Raw genomic sequence first — 15,199 nt, forward strand, 5'->3', positions numbered from 1 at the left:
AGTATCTGAGATAAGATGGTGATTAAGCTTCTGTCATGATGGCTACGTCTACACGTGCACGCTACATCGAAATAGCTTATTTCGATGTAGCAACATTGAAATAGTCTATTTCAATGAATAACGTCTACACGTCCTCCAGGGCTGGCAACGTCGACGTTCAACTTCGACGTTGGGCAGCACCACATCGAAATAGGCGCTGCAAGGGAACGTCTACATGCCAAAGTAGCACACATCGAAATAAGGGTGCCAGGAACAGCTGCAGACAGGGTCACAGGGCGGACTCAACAGCAAGCCGCTCCCTTAAAGGGCCCCTCCCAGACACAGTTGCACTAAACAACACAAGATCCACAGAGCCGACAACTCGTTACAGACCCTGTGCATGCAGCATGGATCCCCAGCTGCAGCAGCAGCAGCCAGAAGCCCTGGGCTAAGGGCTGCTGCACACGGTGACCATAGAGCCCTGCAGGGGCTGGAGAGAGAGCGTCGCTCAACCCCTCAGCTGATGGCTGCCATGGCAGACCCCGCTATTTCGATGTTGCGGGACGCGGATCGTCTACATTTGCCCTACTTCGACGTTCAACTTCGAAGTAGGGCGCTATTCCCATCCCCTCATGGGGTTAGCAACTTCGACGTCTCGCCGCCTAAAGTCGATTTCAACTTCGAAATAGTGCCCAACACGTGTAGCCGTGACGGGCGCTATTTCGAAGTTGGTGCCGCTACTTCGAAGTAGCGTGCACGTGTAGATGCAGCCGATGTCTTACTAACATTAGTGTGTATTTGTATTTATTTTTCCATATCTAGGTATGAAATAAATACTGTCATTACAGAGGTCATAATTCATGCAATCCCTAATCACAGACACAACCCACTCTCAAACTGTTTAAAAATATTCATCTGTACAGTGTAAGCTCTGGAGTGGAAATATTGTGAATGTAACAGAAAATATTTTATTTACTTGATTTGTAGTGAATACAGAAACTCCCTGAGGGGTTTAGAATCATTGCCTTGGGTTAAAATTTAGTTACATAAAATTAAAACTACTGGCTTCTCCTCATACCAAAATCAGAAAATGGCCAATGAAACATGAGATCAAGACAAACAATAACCACTTGACCTTTAATCACATTTACATACAGTCTCATGCAGTATAAACATTCAGATGTCTATAAAGAAACATTTTAAGTTTCTAGGCAAATAGAATTTTTTCCTGGCCAGTGTCTGAAGTTTCAATAATTGTTAACATTTATTAGCACAGCCCTCCTGGTAAATCTAAATTCATCTGGACTGTGTTTGCATAGCACAGCATTCGTTAGTAGTGACTGAGGAGGAGAAATTTACATTTGACTGGGCTCCTAATTGAGTGGCCTTTGGAAATGAGGAGTTAGGAACCTAGAGTTAAACATTAATTGATGTCCTCCAACGTTGCTCATGACCTGTCATTTCCCAATGGTAAAGCAGTAGCTTTTGAAATATGGAATAAAAATCACTCAGTGGGACACTCCAGAACAATTTACCCTGAAATAAGAGACCGATGGATAAATGATTTACTGTACAGAAGCATGAAAATGAGCAATCTCAGCTTGTTTTTATATATTTGCTGAGCATAAAATGAGTGGGAGATCTGGCCCTGCTAGCACAGCCTTGTGTGAGGGTGCAAGGACTGGAGACAGGAGACTGTTTGCTGCTTCTGATGCCATTACTCCCATTGAATAGCACCTTACTCTGAGACTGCTTCTACATACCGCAGAAATTTGAATTAAGGTACAAAACTCCAGTTACAAGAGTTACATAGCAGGAGCTCACGTCTTAAGTCGAGCTACTGCAGGGGGTCAATGGGAGAAACTCACATCCATGTCCCAGGTTGGCTGGAGAGTAATCTGCAGTGAGTTTGGCAGGTCTTCACTACACCCACTAAACCAAACTGGGGGGCGTGAAGAAATTCTAAGGGGGCAGGAGCCATCCAGCCCCCCGTCATTCTCCCCACTCCAAGAAAGATCCAGCCTTTGCTTCCAGTTCTCAGTCTCTGCCATTTTACGTGGGCGACACAGCACAGCTGCTATAAAAAGCAGGCAGCTGGCGAAGACCCAAGTAGAGCTAGCTGCCTCCTGCAAAGGAGTGTGGGTTGGTGGGGGGAAGGAGGAGGAGGATGAGGATGAGGATGGGGTTACATGTGGGCTGGGGGAGTGTGGCTCAGAGGAAAAGGACAGAGAGAGAGGGTAAGAGCAGGGGGCTGGTGGTGCCTGGCTTTGGGGGAGGGTAGAGGCTCGGGCAGGCAGCACGCAGGGCTCAGGCAGCTGGTGCCGCTTCAGGTTGTTTAACCTGGTGGGTGCACAGCTGGCCCTGGCAGTGTGGGGCTCAGGTGGCTGACCCACAGCTTGGGTGGGTGGCTCAGGCAGCTGTCAGGTGGGCAGTTGGCCCCGGAGTGTGGCAGGCAGGGTTCTGGCAGTGCAGGGCTTGTGTGGGTGGCTGGCTGGTGTGGGCAGCTCTGGCGGCTGGCACAGGGCTCAGGCAGCTGGGGCTGCACCTGGCACCCAACAGGTGGGGGCTCTTGCCATTAGCCTGGCCAGTCCATACTTGGCCTTTGGGCTGGGACAGGGCCGACACAGCATCTGGTACCCCAGCCAGGGCTGCAGCTGGTCTCTGTAGGGCCTTGGCTGCGCCTGCAGCTTTGGGGCCATGCCAGCAGCCCATTCGGGGTTGAGCTGGTGCTCATGGGGCCAGGGCCATGTCCAGCATAGGGCTGGAACCAGCCTTCACAGCCAGTGGCTGGGCTAGCATCAGCCCAGTAGGGGTCAAGGCTTGGCAGGAGGTGAGGGGGGCCCTGAGGTTGGGAGGGGGTACTAAGGCTGCGGCAGTTGGTGCATAGCTCAGGGTGGGGCGGCACGGCTCCATTGAGTCTGTTATCTGCTATTTTCCAGACAACTTTTCTGGCAACCCCATTCGTGAATTAGTACGCAATCCATTCAATGTGGATGTTGATACATTGTCAGAAGTATTGCAAGAACAAGAGCTCGAAATAAAATATGATTCAAGCACAAAAGATAATTTCAAAAACTTGAGCTTGGAGGAATTTTGGATAAAACATTTCCCAACATGCTTGAGAGTTGATAAAAGCGCTGCGTATTATTCTTTCAGTTTTGTCAATGTACCTCTGTGAAAAAAGCTTTTCAAGTTTAGTCACATTAAAAATGAAACAAAGAAATCAACTGGATCTCAAAAATGATTTGCATTGTGCACTTTCATCTTTCAAACCTAGGATTTCCCAACTTGCAGTGTTAAAGTCATTTTGTTTCTGCTGTTAAATTACATTTTTATTAAATTTTTGGGCCAAAAAAAACTATTGGTGCTTATTTTTAATTTTAAATAACATTTTTATATCAAGTTTTTATGTTTATTTTAAATTATGAATAGAATTTTTATTAAAAAGTGGGTTGGATGATGTAAAGAAGAGGTGAGGGGGAGGGGGGCTTTCAAAAGTCAAAAGCGGGGGTGTAATGCTGAAAAGTTTGGGCACCACTGTGCTTAATAGACCCCTGCTGGTGCGATCTCAGAGTGTTCATCCCTGTGATACTGTACCCAGTGCTTCTCAAATTTTTTTTTATAAAGTACCCCTTTTTCAAAAAAAAAGTGCCCCCAGTATCCACAATTTTCAGACATATATCTATATAGCTATATAATATATAATGTATACATTTATTTTTACATATCTATATAATCTCTCTCTCTCTCTTTATATATATATATATATATATATATATATATATGCCTGGCTCTGGAGGGGGGCTGGGAGTGCCAGACCCTGGGGGTTGGGGGACATTGAGTCACTTATTATATATTTATTTTTACCTCTCTCTCTCTCTCTCTCTCTCTGTATATATATACTTGAACAGTCAATGGTTGAATGTACATCCAACTGCCAAGACTGTGAAGCATGTCATGCTATAGGCATCGGTTTACCAGAATAAATTTTCCTTTGTTGATCATAAAGTGAGGTCATGAGACTGTAGCTGGCTGCTTATGAAGGAAATAAACTTGTATAAGACTAACCTTTTAGGGAAGTTACAGCACACTACTGGGAAGAACTGGAGCAACCTTTATGAAATCAGACTAACAAGAGTTCATAACTGTATAAACTACCTTTGTTTTTCACATATGCATTGCAGAGTAGACCATGGGGGAGAGAAATTCTTCAATGAGTGTTCTTGAAGAGGAATAGTAGAAAGTTTATTTTTCAGATCTATCTGAAGAGGACCATAATTAATGTTGGCCTATTTCCAAAGTATTGAATTTATTACCCAGTCTTGCCATTTGCAAATAGATGGACATTTTTGTCTCTCTCGCCAGTGATTGCTTATTTTGCCAGGAAATCTTATGCATGCTGCTTGGAAGTGGCTGCTGGCCCCTCCAAATACTGTGAAGCTCTGTGACTAGTGTGAAACCTGACTTAGCTTCAGTAAGCCATTCTTAATTGCAGCTAATACATATGAAAAGAGGTCACACTGTTAACACTATATAAAGTTAAAAACTGCAATAAATAGTTGAATACTACATTATTAATGTAGTTAATGCAACCCTACTTTAACCCTGAAACTTCAGGTAGATTCAGCATAATTCTCTTATCACAGAATACGCCACTTAAGCCAGTTGTAAACAACATAAGCACAGGAAAATATAATTAAAAATGAATGTATCTATTGACTGATATTTCCCATTATAATGATACCACCAGTTCTACTTTGAAAGGAATGAAAAAACCACAAACAATTAACATTCAATACTGCTGCATAGATGCACTACTGTATTATCAAGAACATGCACTTTATGTTCCTGTTTTTCTAGTGCAATTCCTCCTGCGTGAATAGTGGCAGAAAAGGAAAGCACTGCAAAAGTCAAGCGAATTCCAGTTATATTTTCTTCTTCTGGTGACTGTAAGCCCCTCATTACATGTTCAGTCACGTAAATTAGAAAAAAAATATGCAAGCTTGTTTGCATGGCCAGTTCCTTTGTTCTAAACCCCAGTGTTGGGTATTTCCAGAGACAAAAGATAAGTGTCTTTAATTGGATTTGAAATGTATTTTGGACTCCAGTAGTAAAGACTGATGAATAAAGTTTCACTTTTGAAGTTAGCTGTATCTTGAAAATCTTCAGTATAGCCCCCAAAGAAGCAATAACCATTTGTAGGTGACAAAACTCTTAATTCCAGAGGCCTTTGTGTATCTATTGTGACAGATGACTAGCCAGAAAGTCTGAGCCAGAGCTCCCTTATGGTGGCTCATCCTAAAGAAGGGTAATGGAAACCAGCTGAGCAAGCCCAGACCTGATGGCTGGCAGCTGTGAGCTCCCTGAGCAAAGGATTATAAAAGGCAGCTGGTAGCACAAGGAAGGGAGAGGAACTAGATGGTTCTGTTTCTGTGTTATTGGTGGGTTTGGCTTTAGTGGTTTACAGACCCAGAGTGAGAGAGGGGAAGATGCTATTTTGGGTAACTGGAGTAGTTACTGTTACCCATAGGAGAGCACTTCAATTTCCCAGGCCACACAGTAGCAGACTTAAAAGTAGCTATCCAACAGCAAAGAAATTTCAGGACCAGACTCCAAAGAGAAATTTCTGAGCTACAATTCATCTGCAAATTTGATGCCCTCAGCTCTGGCTTAAACAAAGACTGCGAATGGCTGGCTGAATACAGAAGCAGCTTCCCCTCCCTTGGTGTTCACACCTCCTGATCAACTGCTGGTAGTAAGCCTCACCCTTGCTGACTGAGCTAACCTTGTTATCCCTACCCTTGCTCTGGCTTATTTATACCTGGCCCTGCAGATTTCCAAGACCAGCATCTGAAGAAGTGAGTCTGTGCTCACGAAAGCTCATGCTCAAAACTTTTCTGTTAGTCTATAGGGTGCCACAGGACCCTTCATTGCTGCTGGAGTAGTTACTGTGATCAAGAATTGTAACACAGAAGATGGTAGGATCTGCTGCATGTAATGAAAGCATGGGTGCCTGCACCTGGAGTGGTCTTTGCCTAGTTTGTGGACAGAACAGGGGCCTGTGGCCCAGGAGCCTGAGAGGCCCCATCCCACTATGTAGCATCTGGAATGAAATGCAGCCACTAATGCATCAGAGGGCCACCTCCACCAGCAAATGCATAGAACGTTGCCCAACAATGGGAGCTGGGGAATTCTGGCATGGGACCCAAGGAATGCAACAGGGTCTGGGTCTTCAGCATTAAAGTACAGATCAGTCAGAGCAATCCTGGGATGAGATATTTCAAATGTGAGTACTTAAACTTTAACTCTTAAATCTGTATTTCAATGTTCTAAATTCAAGGTCCTGACTTTTTGCGGCAACAATGATCCATAAATCCCACTGAAGTAAACTACATCAGTTGCCAGTGTCTTTGGCTTTAAAGTTCACCTTCTAAATACCCTCGCAATAAACTAATCATAGTACTAAATTTCCCTGCCATGAAAGGCCAAGTCTAACCAACCTGGATTTGAGTTTATAGTTGAAATGATCATTGGTCTGTGTATTTCAAACCTGAAAATTAGACTACTGTACAGACTTTGGTTTTTTTAATCTCAATTGAGAACTACTCCACTGAGGTCAAGAGTTAGTGTTGTAAAACTTATGAGACAAGAATTTGATTGTCATAGGCAAAGCTACCATAACCAGACTGCAACCTTTGTAATAAAACTCTGCAGACCATTCTAGCCACCTTCTGTGCTGAAGAGAGCAGAGCAGCTTTTCTTTTTTTTTTCTCTTGTTAAATATTTATTAATGTCACCTATTCTTGTTTCCTAAATCAACAGTATCCCATAAAAATACGACAGAAACTTGGATGTGCCTCCTAAGTATAATGGGACACATGTTGCATTTGCTTCTTGAAAGGGTAGGCAGGTTCTAAGAGAAGCAAAGAGCAAACAAGTGGAGGCCATTGTCATAACTGTGCCTATATTACAGAAAAGGAATGCTATTCTTGGTGCCAGAGATGGCAAGGGTGGGAGTAGGCATTTGCATCAAGTGGGGTAGTAGGGCACAGTAACTTGCTGTCGTGTTTTTGATGAATTAACTGAACTACAGGTTGAACCTCTCATTTGGCACCACTCAGGTCCCAAGGGTGCTGGACAAGAGAATTTGCCAGACCACGGGAGGTCAATATTTCCTAGCACAGTATCAGAACTTTCGCTGCTTACTGTGCTCTTAGTAGACATTTAGGAGTAAATTAAAGCTAAATAACTTAACAGAACAGAACACTGAGAGCCAGGACTGGTGGATGTAAACAAACTTTATGGGACCATGAGAAACTTGGCCTCACCCATCATAAGTGGTCATCTGGCTAACTAAAATCATGCTGGATTATGGAGTTTGTCAGATGAGAATATCAGATTAGAGAGGTTCAGCCTATATTAACACACAAGGTTCTGAATGAAGCTTACATTAAAAGCCCCATATTACAGACAACTTCCCAGCTGAGTTGTATTAAAACTTTGAAATTCAGTGTGGGCCTGACAATGTTTTGTTAAGAGCTGTCAGTCTTTCAAGGACCTGTGGACCTGGCTGTATGGGAACCTGGAACAGGTTATCATTTTGAGTGAAATTGGTTTTGATGGAGGTTTTTCTTCAAGTTATGGTCATTTCAGACCTGAAATGCAAAATGAAACCTGGGGTACAGAACCGCCCACCCTCAGATTGAAATCACTGTGTATGTGATAGTAACAGAGAGAAAGCTGTGCTAGTCTATGTACCATCAAAACAAAAAAGCAGTCAAGTAGTACTTTAAAGACTCACCTAATAAGTTATTTTGTTAGTCTTTAAAGTGCTACTTGACTGCTTTTTTGTTTTGTGTATGTGATGTGTGTTGTATCCTCTGACAGGAACTGGTTAAGAGAATTAGTAAGATAAATATCACAACTTACAGCTATCAGCACAGGACATATTGCTTCTGCAGATTACAACTTTACCTCCTAACTTCAGTCTTGGAAGAAAACCAAGGAAAACTCCTACTTAGTATGTATGGTTGAATATGAAATTAACTTTGACAAAGGAGAGAGGTTTAGTACTAGAATTTTGTGGTTGTGCCATATTTGAACCACCAAAGGGAAACTGACATAAGGTGGCACAATGCTATGGAAAACAGGGATGCAGCAAATTAATGATTCTACACACAGCTCCCCTGGCTGAAGAGTTGAGAAATGTACCCTGTTCACTCCAGTGGCATGCTACCAATACATAAATTAATGAAGTAATTTGTAAAATTTCTGGAGATCTTTTCTTCTGTTTTAGCGAATATTCTTTCACAGAGCAGATTGCACCATTGGTTCAAAAGAATCTTCAAACAAATATATTTTTTAAACTTAACTGTCAACAAACATGTTAGAAGTCAGGTCACCTTCCAGCTCTATTCTTCGAAAACAGTTTCCTCATTAAAAACAGCTACATTTTCTAATAAATACAGATAGGTATAAAAGTTAGTTTTATGGTCATGCATTTGATTAAGAGAACCTAATGTTCAAAAAAGCATTTTGAGTCCAGAGGGTAAGTAGCTCAATCTTCATGGAACAAACTTTGAAACAAACACTATAATTGATAGTTACATTAGCTAGTATATTACCTTTTCTCTTCCCTCCATGTGTATTCGCTTCAGTAAAGATGAAGAAAAGCAACAAAAGTGAGAGAAATCGGAAGCTTCTCATTTCTTCTCTCTCCGCATGAGAAGTGAGGCTTTCACTTCTAATTTTCTGCTGCCAAAGAGACATGAAGATTATCAATACTTTGGAGCGAATGGTTACCCATTAATCGTTAACCTTTAACCTTTAAGTGTTCTCTCCACTGTTCCAATATTTTCCTTCTGTCCCTTGCTCTAACATGAACTGAATTTGCTTTTGTTCAAAGATGTTTCATTTTATGTTGCTTTTGTCATAAATTAAATTGAGAGCTAGATCCCTACCTTACGCAGCAATGCTCAGTTTTGAATAGATCACAATGAGGGTGAATATTCTGTTCTAAAATATAGCCGAAGGTCATGGATAGTTAGCTCAAAGTTGGTTGGCCGACAGCTCAGTCTGAACATATTGCAAAATGACCAAAGGAAAAGAAGACTAAATCGTTCACAAGCCTAGAGACATCCGTGTGTGTGTGTGTGTGTGTGTGTGTGTGTGTGTGTACAGAGGGGAGCTGGGGGAGGGAATCAAACATGATATGTTGAAATGTTTCACTTAATAAACTCTTCTGCTAATTTCAGTGGTTTAGTAGACAGCTGCTCTTGCACAAGAAGAACATATTTTTAGTTTAAATTAAGCAGGCAGAGTTTTATGTCAGAAATTCATCCTCAAAGCACTATTAACTGACATTTCTCGCCACAGATAACAGTAACAATAACTGCAGGAAGTGTAGGGGTGACTTCAAAGAAAAGCCATTGCTCCTATGGTACTTAGTCTACTGAAAATCAGAGCAGATGGTTAATAACTGTGATGTGCACAAATGTCACTTTCAACATGTACTGTATATGTTGTGTTGTGACAGGGTGAAATAGCCTCGTCAAGTAGGCAGGGAACACTGCTTGTTTCTGCCCTGACCATGTGTGAGGGATATTGCTGTGGCCTGTGGGCCAGTCATGCACTTGGAGAGAGTGTAGTACATTTTTTTTCCCTTCAAATGCTGCTTTGAAAAGGTACACTTCCTCCTCGGGATGGATCCTGACACCCTTTCTCTAGTGGAGTAGGGACGTATATTCAGTGTAGTCCCACAAAGTTTGGTGGAATGACTTTTGGGTTAAGGTGCTACTTCATCGTAACAAACTCACTTCAGAATGCAAGAAGTAGTAAGTACCTTGAGGAAGAGAACTTGCTGAATACAAAAATGTTTTTAACCAGCTGACCCAGTGAACTGCTTTATGGATAGCCTGAGTTCATGATTCCAACCTCACTCTGGATTAAATAGAATTTTGAGTATTTCTATTGTGAACTCAAAGGTCACTGAAGATCACTTTGTCTTCTAGAAGTATTAGATTGCTACGTACTTCCTTGTCCTAACAAATTTAGCTCTTACACTAGGTTCCTATGACATTAGGGAGGTGGGGACTCAGCTGTCTCCATGGCACTGGCAGCCTGTAGACACTTGGGAAATTGAGCAGCCAAGGGCAAAGGGGGTTGCCTAGCCCTGGAGATTCCCTGGAGACATGTATACAGCCCCCAGATGCCCCGGAGAACTTTCAGGGTGTCCCAGGAGCAGCCACTGCCAGGAGAGTCCCTACTGGAGGGGGACAAATGGAGGGAAGAGGCACAGGACCTCAGTGACTCTGAGGGGAAGAACTGGATTTGGAGGCAGGCCTTCTGCTTCAGCCAAGGCAACCGAACACTGCTTGGTTGATCTCCAAACACAACCTGATACGACTTTCCTCCAAAACACCTTACATGAGATTTCTGGGGTAGGAGATGATCTGAAGGTTGCAAGTGCTCTTGAATTAACTTCTACGCCACTGTGCAGGTACCTATAGCTCCATTCCTTGTCTAGGTATCTTTCCTTCTGTGCTGGCAGGTTTGGAAGTAGAGTTTTGTGAACAGAATTCTCCAGCAAGGGACTCCTGTCAATTCGTAGTCCCTTGAGGTTTATTTTTGAGTTTCCTGTTCAAACAAAACAAAGTCCTCACAGCAAAGTACAAATGTGACTGCAGAAATTCATGCTTTTTTAAAGCTGAAATTACAATTCAGTCAAATGTGTTCAAATCTATTTCTAAGTTAGCTAAAGAGGTATGGGTGCTTTGATAACTCTCAAGAGAAGCCACCTTGAGTTCCATGCATACACTGAAATCCCAAAGGCTAGGGCTACACACTGTAGCCCTATTTCGAAATAACTTATGCAATTTGAAGTGTGGAAATCTCATGTTATTTCGAGGTAACCTGTTTTGAACTCAGTGCCGGCCACACAGTACTGGAGTCCAAAATAAGTGCCTATTTTGAACTTCCCGCTATCCCTCTTGCAACAAGGGGTAGCGGGAATAAAATACTTTGCTCAAAATAGACCTGCTATTTTGAGCACAGTGTTTGGCCGTGGGGTTTCTATTTTGGGAACAAATATATCTCGAAATAGAGACTATAATGTAACTGTAGCCAAACTCACTATTTCTAATCAGATCTTACCTGTTATGCAAGGGTCACATAGCTGTAGTTGGGAGGACTCCTTAGCAGGAAGAACATTGGCTAACTGGGGATTACAGCTGCAGAAAAATATGATTTTCAGGAAATCAAGAGAACTTAAGTTCCTCTCACCTGACAGGTGAAAAAAGTGCACAGAACATTTGCTCTTAAATCTTGATTGAAAAAATGTTTGTACAGGTCTGCAAACTTTGCAAATGCAATCCTGCATTTCACCCATATCTCAAGGGTTCCTTTATGAACTGAGACATCTTCTTAAATTAGGAAGAATTAAGCAAACAGGGAAGGCATATGATTGAAGTGGAAGGGTGTCATTCCCCAAGAACTTGAAGACTTCATTAGGGAGAAGGTAAGGGACACAGGAACCATATTGTCAGAATGGCTAAGTAGATGTGTTATGATCTAGAGAACGTTTTGTGAAGTCCTTGATATTCTTTGCAAGGATTTGCTATTTAGAAACAGCAAACTGTTCTGGAGTTCTTATAAGTATTTTCTCTCAAGGGCTGTGGCCACACTAACCCATCCTTTCAGAGGGGGCATCATAATGAGGCACTTTGGCAGATGCTAATGAGGCTCTTCCATGAATATGCAGAGCCTTGTTAACATAATAGTGGCTGCACACACTTCCAAATTGCCGCTTTCAAAATGCATGCCACCCGTGTAGCCGGGGGCCTTTCAAAATAACCCTCTCATTTCAAAAGCCACTTCTTCCCAAAACCAAATGGAAAGAAGGGGCTTTGAAATCAGGGAGTCATTTCAAAATGTCCCCGGCTGCACAGGCAGCGTACTTTTCGAAAGTGGCACTTTCAAAGCGTGTGCAGCACCCATTATGCTAATGAGGTACTGCATATTCATGGCCTCGTTAGCATCTGCCAAAGTGACTCTTTACCATGCCCCTTCTGAAAGGACGGGCTGGTGTGGCCACAGCCCATCTGAATGTGAAGGGATAGCTGAAACCAGAAGCTGAAAGATTAGAAAAATAGGATGACCCATAAAGGTGGGGTTTTTGACCTCTCTATCAAGGGTGACCATCTGTCGCATAGTGGGTAGGATGGTCACGTATTTGGGATGCCAAAAAGGCATCCCTACCTACTTTTTAAAAGGGACTAATTGTCCCGTATTTGGGCCCTCCGGGGGCTGGAGTGGGGGAAGTGCCGGTGGCTGCTGCTTCCCTGGGGCTCTGACCGGGGGGAAGCACGGGTGACCGCTGCTTCCCCAGAGATCCAAGGGTGGAGCACTGGCTCCCCAGGGCTTAGTGGAGCTGGGAGAAGCCTCACCCCCTACATATCTCCCTGTCCTGTATAGGGGACAGGGAGATTTGGTCGCCCTACCTCCTTCATCTCAACATCTTAATTTGCATGATTCCTCCTACCATTCTCACTAATCTAAGCTGTTTCTGAGCACGGGGTGACCATTTTGGGATTGCAACACTTAATAGTTTATGATGTCAAGTTTGCTAGCCACAGTGTCACTATAACCCATGATTTAACAATAGGCCTGGCAACGGTAATCAGTGGTACCTATCAAAGAGATATGAGCAGACCAGCAATCACTAACGTTTTCATTATTAGTAATAGATCAAGGAAGATAAATGTGTTTGTCTATATGTCTATATCCTGTTAGTTTACCACAGTGTTTCCCAAGTTTATTTGGCCACAACACCCTTTTAATTTTTTGGAACCCCTAACCACAATCTTATATCTGGAGCTGAAAAAGTTAGACCACAAATAAGTAAGGATAATAAACAAATGCTAAACAAGGTCATGAGATCAACATGTGGTTTAATTGCACATATTTAAAAACAAAAATCGCATTTAATGTAATAGATTTAATAGAGTGAGTACGGGTGTTACAGAGGTATGCAACAGGCAATCGCAGCACTGACCGCGCATGCAGCGCTGAATAGAGACATCATCATCCCTACTCTCTGGCTAAGCTGGCATTACATAGGGATACTTATCATGACAAACACAAATGAAAACTGCTTTTAATAAAATTCATAAATGGTTAAATATTATTTTTAAAAATCATAAAATGTTGTTGTAATGGAATTTTCTTGCGGAACCCTTATTTTCACTTCATGTAACCCCTGGGCTCTGCAGAACACCATTTGGGAAACACTGGTTTACCATATTGGGTTTACCATAACTAAATTTGTGCATAGATGTTAAATACCTTTAATGTCTTAATTGCCTTTACTTTATGTATGTGACTATGTTCAGTTAGTCAGAACATCAAAGATGCAAGACGCTGCAGGGAACTGGTAATATTACCTATATTATCTTCAGTTTATATGTCTTTACTCATTCCTTTATGTAAACCAGTGTAACTAGATTACCTATGAACACATAGGGCATAGAATATTAACTTCCAAGGATGGCTCAGCGAGTGCTCAACAAGGGAGTCACAGTTGTTTGCTGTGCTCAAAACACTTGGCAGCCTGTTTCGGCTATAATCAAGAAACCTTGGGCCTCATTCTGCTTCTCTAGTGTGCTGAACGTTGAAAAGGGAAAATTTTAAGCCAGTGGTCTCCAACATCTTTAAGCACAGGATCACTTCTTAAATTTATGTGCAATCCAGGATCTACTTCAAACCCAAATATTCTTTCTCCATCTCCCTTTCCAGCCCATCTCTGGTGTTCTGCTCTGATGCTTTCCCTATCCTCACTCGCTTTTGCAGGGGATACAGGCTCTGGTCCTGAGCTGAGAGGTTCAGAGAGTGCTGAGCCTGAGCAAGGAGACTGGGGTGCAGGAGGGGGTTCTAGGGGTGGGGCAAGGGTTCAGTATGCAGGCTCCAGCTAGACACTGCTTACCTCACGTGGATCCTGGCTGTGGGTGTAGTGGGGCTCAGGCAGGCTGACCCCTGCCAGGGCCCTGTGCCACTCTTGAAAAGAGTCAGCATGTCCAGCAGCAGCTCCTGTGAGGCGAAAGGAGCAAGTAGCTCCTTGTGCTGCCCCCTGTCCACAGGCACTGTCCTCATGCCTCCTGTTGGTGATGGTTCCCTGTTCTCAGACAATGGGAGCTGTGAGAATGGTGCCTGTAGGCAAGGGCAGCATGTGGAAACCCTTTGCCCCAGGGGCTGCAGGGATATGCCAGCAGTGTCCAGAAGTGGCATGTGGCCAGGGTAGGGTTGAGTCAAGTCTGCCTTAGCTGTTCTGTGCTGCCATAGTGTTAATGACTGATCTGCTGGTTTGCTGCAGGAACCTGCAGGAGAGCAAGCCTGCTTCCAGGAGACTCTCTGGCAGTGTTCTGCACATGGAAGGGAAAAAATAGAGGGAATGAATTTTGTTTTGTGCACAAATATCGAGGCAACGTTCAGATGGCTCCACAACCCTGTGTGTGTGTGCATGTGTGCATAAGAGATAAAAATTACGAAATGCACAGACCAGTCAAAAACCATGAAATAACACTCTTTGAAAGAAGTAGAAAATAAGAACAAAACAAGTATGTGTTGGGTTGGGAGGTGAGTGTGAAAGGTGGACCCTGATGTATGTAAATTGGGTTTTCAGTAAGCTCTCACTATATTAGACTAATTTGTCTGGATCGGAATTAGGGGCTGAAATGCCTGAAGACATCAGTGTTTTGACTTATGATAAACACTGTGGTGCTGCAGAAGCTCATTTTGTTACTGATTTGGTGAATCTGACTACAGAATAAAGCGTCAACCCTGAGCGTGATCCATTTTAGGCCATGGTCAGTTTATTTTATCATGCAATTGGTCTTATTAATAAAAGGTATTTTCTAACGTCTGCTCAAAACTTTTCCTTTTTCAGCATAGTGCTACTTATCCTAGTTACAGGACCTGTTTTCATTTGGAAGCCTAGAAGGATCTGACGCCCACATTAGAACTATAAAGTGATCAGCTGGGCTTGTTAGACAAAATCCTGGAGCAACTTCTGCTATCTTATTTATTTGTCTTTCATTGGGGATTGAGGGTGGGGTTGTCCCTAAATTCTGATAGGCACTGATACAAACATTAACCAAAGAGACAGACCCTTCGTCAGAGGGCTTTGGATGATTATGGGGGAGGTCCTTGGAAGCCTGAGGGTAGCTTC

At 42.9% G+C, this 15,199-nt stretch overlaps 1 protein-coding gene across 3 annotated transcripts in view; it reads right to left on the reverse strand.

Moving 5' to 3' along the window:
* The window catches only part of LIPC (lipase C, hepatic type), a 96,729-nt gene extending 87,647 nt beyond the window's left edge, over positions 1 to 9,082 (reverse strand). Inside the window, exons 1-2 of one of the 3 annotated variants that reach the window (XM_075007063.1) lie at positions 8,940 to 9,082; positions 8,604 to 8,733 (exon numbers count right to left, since the gene is read on the reverse strand). In XM_075007063.1, coding sequence (XP_074863164.1) covers positions 8,604 to 8,685 — 82 coding nt within the window. In that variant the 5' untranslated portion in view covers positions 8,686 to 8,733; positions 8,940 to 9,082. The remainder of the gene's footprint in view (positions 1 to 8,603; positions 8,734 to 8,939) is intronic. The other 2 variants (XM_075007060.1, XM_075007062.1) reach the window with 2 other exon arrangements.
* Positions 9,083 to 15,199: the final 6,117 nt, after the last annotated feature.

The sequence above is a fragment of the Carettochelys insculpta genome, chromosome 12, assembly GCF_033958435.1.
Source record: "Carettochelys insculpta isolate YL-2023 chromosome 12, ASM3395843v1, whole genome shotgun sequence".
Lineage (NCBI taxonomy): Eukaryota > Metazoa > Chordata > Testudines > Carettochelyidae > Carettochelys > Carettochelys insculpta.